The sequence below is a fragment of the Sitophilus oryzae genome, unplaced genomic scaffold (genome assembly GCF_002938485.1).
Source record: "Sitophilus oryzae breed Bouriz unplaced genomic scaffold, Soryzae_2.0 scaffold_1394_pilon_pilon, whole genome shotgun sequence".
NCBI lineage: Eukaryota > Metazoa > Arthropoda > Insecta > Coleoptera > Curculionidae > Sitophilus > Sitophilus oryzae.
In genome coordinates this window covers 123,564-130,462 of record NW_022146053.1, presented here as the reverse complement: position 1 = coordinate 130,462, position 6,899 = coordinate 123,564, and the positions used below count along the sequence as shown (strand labels likewise).

General features: G+C 29.8%; 2 protein-coding genes across 2 annotated transcripts; one reads left to right on the top strand and one right to left on the bottom strand.

Annotated features, from left to right (window-relative positions):
- Positions 1-1,995: 1,995 nt before the first annotated feature.
- Positions 1,996-3,749, top strand: LOC115875713 (putative nuclease HARBI1). Its single transcript, XM_030891227.1, has 5 exons — positions 1,996-2,184; positions 2,376-2,572; positions 2,751-2,898; positions 2,996-3,152; positions 3,349-3,749. Exons 1-5 carry the CDS (start codon positions 1,996-1,998, stop codon positions 3,747-3,749), a joined length of 1,092 nt encoding a protein of 363 aa, XP_030747087.1.
- A 146-nt stretch (positions 3,750-3,895) lies between these two features.
- Positions 3,896-5,269, bottom strand: LOC115875712. Its single transcript, XM_030891226.1, has 4 exons — positions 5,260-5,269; positions 4,835-4,967; positions 4,525-4,759; positions 3,896-4,453 (listed from the first exon to the last, which is right to left on the bottom strand). The coding sequence occupies exons 1-4, from the start codon at positions 5,267-5,269 to the stop codon at positions 4,304-4,306; spliced, it is 528 nt and encodes a 175-aa protein (XP_030747086.1). The 3' UTR covers positions 3,896-4,303.
- Positions 5,270-6,899: the final 1,630 nt, after the last annotated feature.

Genomic DNA, 6,899 nt, shown 5'->3' with positions numbered 1-6,899 from the left:
TCCAGCGATCCTTCCTTATAATTTGGGAAAAGCCTTTAAAACAAGTAATCAGTGGACATTTATTCAAATTTTGGAATTAAATATTGTAATCACGAATTTAATGAATTAAAAATAAATTTAATTTGTTAAAAAATGCTTTTAATACAACGAATGATTATATGAATGAATTTCGTAATTCATATATTATTATTAATAATTTGGAAACAAAAATTGATGAACAAATAAGTCAAATTTACCTAAAAAATCCTATAAGACATAAAAGAGGACTAATAAATGGTTTAGGCTCTATTATTAAAAGCATTACTGGAAATCTTGATCAATCTGACGATGAAAGAATTGATTCAAATATTAATATTTTAAAGAAAATCAAAATGATTTAAAATAGTTTTTAAAAAAAAAAAAAAAAAAAAAAAATCAATCAATACTTTCTGAGACACAATTAAAATATATCACTTAATCAAGATATATTAAAAACAAAAATATATCAAAACTATAAAAATAATTGAAAATGTCGAACTTAAACAAACTACAATTTCTGAAGTTTTACAAGTTCATATGAACTTTATCTCACATTAGCTTTATTTATCAAAATATATATAATATTTGTGAACGTATAGAAACTGCAATAACTTTTGCTAAATTAAGAACTTTTCATAATGCTATTATGAATCCCGAATATTTATTGTCTGAAATGCAATTAATTAGTAAACATTTAATTAATGAAAAACTACCCTTTAAACCTACAAAAGAAAATATGTTAAATATTTAAAATTGTTTAGAAATTAAGAGCTATATTAAAGACCAACAAGTTATATTTATTATTGAGATACACCTCGTAAGTAAGACTCCATATGAACTGTATCAATTGTACTCTTTACCTGTATTAAGAGAAAATAAATTTCAACTGATTGTACCTAGTTTTAATTATTTATTGATTAATGACTATAATTTTGGTATTTTTAATGAAAAATGTAAAGAAATTGTAAGTAATCAATATTTGTGTAAAACATACATATTCAGAAATTTATTCACGAAGAAAAAGAGAAAGAAAAAAAAAAATTGTTTTAAAATCGTACACAAATTCTGTGACGTCATTCCAAATGATACCTTTACCTAATATTGTCTTAAATGTTAACGAAAGTAAACATAAACCTATTTATGACAATGTAAATTGTTCAATTTAAATAATATTCACTTAAATAAAATCGATGATTTGCAAAAACAAATCAATATTCAAAAAGAAAATAATGATTTATTTCTTAAACTAACAATACATTTTATATCTTCATAAGTATTTGGACAATTTCACTATATATAATCCTACATATTTTATATATTTGTAAAAGGTATTTATGGCCAAAAATAAGTAATTATTTTATTAAAATTATTATATTAATAAAATTAAAAAAATATTCATTTAAATAATGAAATTACTATATAAGGCCATAAAAACTTTAAAAAGTTTATATGTCCATCTTAGGGTGGAGGAGTTACATCCTGTACATTAGGTTTAGTACACATAAAAATGTACTTGCTTTGTAATCAATGTAATATTATAAATACGATTCAAACTGTACAATTCGTTTGAGTCCAATGTAGATCTTAGAGCTGTTAACTTCGGTTTTTATTAAATAAAACATTTTTTAAAAACAACTTGTCTCGAGTTTCTCATTTAACTTGCGTGTAGTGTTACATATTGTTACAATATTGTTAGTTACTGTTCTTTTTTTATTTATTTTTTTTTAATTCCACAGGTTTTTCATATGCGCTAGCCGGGGTTTAACCAAGGCTATCACATTTCCACATCAACTGGGCCCCAATTCTTGTCCCGTCTTTAACGTTAATAGAAGGACGGCTCCCTCATGCATCTACTGTGTAAATTAAAGGGATTAGCCGCCAGGGAGGTCTTTTTTGACGTTTTGGAGCATTATAACCTTACTTTATTCTCTTTGTTTACAAATTTTGTGTTGTGCTGTGGAATTTTACTATTTAATAATGAATAATAATAATCTTCAAAGATTTTTGTTGTGGGAAGAAATTATGGAAGATGTTAGAGATGCTGAAGAGTTTTATGCTATAAGAAGAGAAGTACTTCGAAGGCCGAATCCCTTCGATTTGTCTGATGAGAAATTCATAAAGTTATTTAGGCTTACAAAACTTCTATGTGAAAACTTAATAAATATTGTAAGACCATTCGTTCACGCGAACCCCCTAGAAGATCAGCATTAACGGTACTAACAAAGGTAACGAAAGAAGTAGTTAAATTAGTAAAAGTAATTAATTAATGCCTTAGAAAAATAAACATACATACTAAATTATTTTTTTAACATGATAGGTATACTACCTATGTAACTTTGGCATGTTATCATATTTAGGACTTGGCAGCTTTGAGGTTCTTTGGCACTGGAAGTTATCAAGAAATTACAGGAGCAAGCAATTATGTTGGCATTAACCAACCATCAGTGAGTAGATGTATCAAAGAAGTTTGTAATGCAATGAATCAGCCTCAAATATTGAATAACTGGATACATTTTACCAGAAACATAGAGGAAATGCAAGCTCTTCGAACTAGGTATGCAAGCTGTTGGTTTCGCAATAATAACTATAATGTATGTAATGTATATACCTAGGCAACTTTACTATAATAAAAAGGCTGTCTTGACAATGTTTACATTTGTTACATATTTGGTTCATCCGTAAATCCATCTGCTTTTTAATAGTAGTATGTAAAAAATAGTTGATTTTTTTAGCTTTTTCCAGAAGCACCAGTTTCCAGGGGTTATTGGTTGTGTGGACTGCACACATGTCAGCATTATAGCTTCACGTACAAATGATCCTGAGTTTCCAGAATATATTTATGTTAATCGGAAGAATTATCATTCGATAAATTTTCAGTTGGTATGTGAACAAATCAAATAAAAAAATGATCCATTATTTTGTAAAATTTACATCTAATAAGATTTTAAGTATACGTTATATACTTACTGTTTGTTAGATATGTGATAGCAATCTGAAAATTATGAATGTAAATGCACAATTTCCCGGAAGTACTCATGATGCCAATATATGGCGACATTCACAGATCTCAACATTAATGGAGAACATTTATAGACGAGATCCACAGAATGGGTTTTTTCTTATTGGACACTCTGGTATATGCATAACAAAACAATATGTCTAGCGACAGGGTTTAAGCAGAGCAAAGGGTCTAAATGTTGAATGATAGTGAATCCTAATAAAAGTTTATGTTTCAAATTAAACCCTAAGCTGCACACTACAATATCTGATTTAGGCTTTTAAATTGCATGCCAAATGTAATAAATATAACAATACTTATATTTTTTTTAGGATATCCAACAAGACCATGGCTTTTGAACCCAATTCAAAATCCCACTGCTGCTGGTCCAGAAGAAAAGTTTAATGATAGACTCTGTAGCATTAGAGCGACTATTGAAAGATGTAATGGTGTGCTAAAAAACAGATTTAGATGTCTCTTAAAACATAGAGTCCTACATTATTCCCCTACAGTGGCAGGACAAATAATCAATAGTTGTTGTGTCTTACACAACATGTGCATTGCAAATAATGTTCTAGAACCACCAGCAGAACAACAAAAAAATGAAGATATTGACTACGGCATTTATGCAGTAGAAAATGTACTAGCTGAAAACATTGGAAGAGTAAACCCCGATTTGGCAGCAGCTAGAGTTCTTCAACAAAATATTATTGATAATCATTTCCGCCAATAAAATATTTTTTAAAACCAAATAAAATCTTTTAGAAAAAAAAACATTTATTAACATAACAAATATTTACCCTGGATTAAGTATGCCTATCTATGCATATAATGAAGTTTTATGAAAAATAAAAATCACAAAAAATGAAATCAAGGATATCTAAACATGAAAAAGTTAAGACTAAAAACTAAATAATAAACTTTAGGACCCGGCACTGGGTAATTGGGTAATGGTAAAATATGTCTAATTGTAATGGTAAACAGTGCTGGATCCTTGTGAATAAACCAAACAAAAAAACAAAACAATTCTACAACAGTCTTAATAACAAACTATTTTTATTGCTTTTGATTTTGTGTTATCGCATTTTTAATAACTTGAATGTCTATTGCAATTTGATTGTGAGCATTCGCAATGGTTTCAAGTGCCAGAGCTTTTCGATCATAGTACCTACTTTTCTGTAATGAATAATTTTCCAACAGCAACTGTTTTCTTTGTTTGTATTCTTTTTCAGAATTATTGTTTTCTTCAGTTAATTTCAATAATCTATCAATATTTCTTAATGTATACTACAGCCTGCCAATTTTAGTCCTTTTTTGGCAGCTAAAACTCACCTTTGAAGTTTTTGTCTTTTCCGCGTCAACTCCAAACTTCATTGAAGGTGATTGTGGCTTGGGATTTTCTGTAAGGCTATAATCATGACCATTGTTGCTTTTAACCTAAAAAACAGTTTATAATTTAATATAGAAATTACAAAATATGCTATAACAAGTAATATGCCATTACTTACAGAAGTAGACGTGTTAGAATATTCACTCGCATAACTCCTGGTAATAGACTTGAACTCTGGGATATTTTCTTCCAAGATACAATCTGTAGTGTTTGATTGATGGTTTATATCGAGGTTTACATCATCAGTATTTTCAAAGATGTCATCACTCTCAAAATTAAATACGGCCTCTGTCTCCAAAATATTTTTAATGCCACTAATTAGTGGCAATAAACCACTAATACCACTAATGCCACTAATTAGTGGCAATAACCAAACCAAACTGCAACTGGTGTGCAACAATTGCAACTGGTGTGATAATATTCAAAACCTTTTCTTCGATCCGGGAAGATCATCAAGTAGAAGATAAGATGATGGACTACCTCCAGTGCCAGTCATATATTTCTTTTGGTCAGAATGTCTTGATTGTCTTAATTTCGTGTTTTTTTTATATCCACCCAGCTCTACAAGAACAAAATAAAAATAAGTACTTGAAAATGAAACTAATATTTAAGAGCATAACAAGAGAATAAACATTATAAAAATACTGTGTTTTAACCACATAATATCTTTAACAATGGGGAACAAAAACTCAGAAAACAGTGTTTGTTTATGAAAATAAACGAGTGCAGTTTGGTAAGGTAACCCTATTAATATTCTTTTTATATTATACTTACCCAGGGAAGTTTTCTAATTAATTATATTTTATATTATATTATGTTCTCGATTATGTTTTTAATGTTGCTATTGACTTACCTTTCTCCATTGTCTCCAATCTTTGGCAGGGCCTTCAGGAACACTATTTAAGATATTCGTTTTCTCCTACCAGTTTTTTATCATTTTTCCTCTGGTATACATAGGAGTTAATTTTCCCGTATACATTTCTTTTAGTGCAGAAATAAATTCCACCAACATTTCTTTTTGTCTTGGTGTTATTGGATTAGACTTAATTTTCTTCCTCTCCTGCTCCATAACTCATACTTTGGGAAATAAACTAAATAGCACAAATCACGAGAAATTCTAAACAATATTAAAAAACCAAATAAGTAACCTTCAAAAATCATGTGAAATAACATGGAAATAACCCTGAGCAGATGGCAATTAACATGACAGATTCCTACTATCAAAAAATTCGGCTATATGATTCGTCAAGAAATTTGGCATCGCTGTGGCTACGTTCCCCTGTTCGATGCTCCCTCCTTTATACTCCAGAATACGGAAATGTGATCTTAAGAGAACGACAATAGAGTAGAATCCTAGAACGATCCCTGACGATTGTTGTATTCTATTGCCGTCAAGAATTGGGGCCCTGGACAAAAACCGTCTCACAATTTCTGTAATGCCCAGAATTGTAGCTTTTTGCAATATTAACCCAGGACTGATCTCCATAATCCCAAACGCCTCAGGATATCAGGACACCTATTCACTAAATCCAAGAGAAAGCATTCTCTCACTCCCCACTCACAACGGCGCATAAAACCGTATTCACGACGTCGCGTCGATGCTACTCTCTTATAATTTGCCCAATGTTGCCAAACTAAATGACAATTTTTTAACTACTTTTAGTTCAAAGTACTTTGAAGCTAACTTCATGTTATTAAGTTTTAAATAATACTTCAACAGTTTCTGGCCGTAACCAACAAGTTTTGCTTTTCGAAATTTTTATTTGAGTGCAATAATAGTTTTAAGCATAAACTAGCTTTTTCCCGCGACTACGTTCGCGTTACATCTCGAATCGTTCATGCATTGATTTAAATGATGGTTTACTTCTTCATACATCGAGCTAGTGAGCCTTACAAATGCTCTATTTAAACTATGTTTTTAAGAGAGAGACTACTCGAGCTTAGAACTACTCGTATTTCATATGAAAGTTAGCAATTGTCGATTTTCTGGGTATTATACAGGGCGAATCTTGAATAAGTGCATATATTTGCAGGGCTAGTAGATCTCGATAAAAGAAACATATTTTCTCTTTACCGTTTTTCAAGTAACTCCAAAATAACCGTGTTATTTTACTTTAAAAGTTAAAAAAATATTCTTTGCTCAAATTTTGAGAACCACTGGAGTTTTGTGGGTTAATTGCAGTTATTTAAGACTCGCCCTGTATATCCTTTCAAAAATCCATTTTGATATTTTTGACTTATTACACATTTTTTACTAATTTATACAAAGCCGCCAATTTGCCAATTTCAAGAGCATTTTAGGGCATTTTTATCCTCTTTAAATATTACTATGTATTTAAAAAAAATCCGAAAATTTGAAAACCGTTTTTTATTTTTTCATCCCCTGTATATGACTTTATGACACACTGTATACCAAAAATAAGACTTTTAATTAGACCCGTCTGAAATAAATAATCTTAATTATTCCAGAAGTTATCGAAATCAAAGTATTTC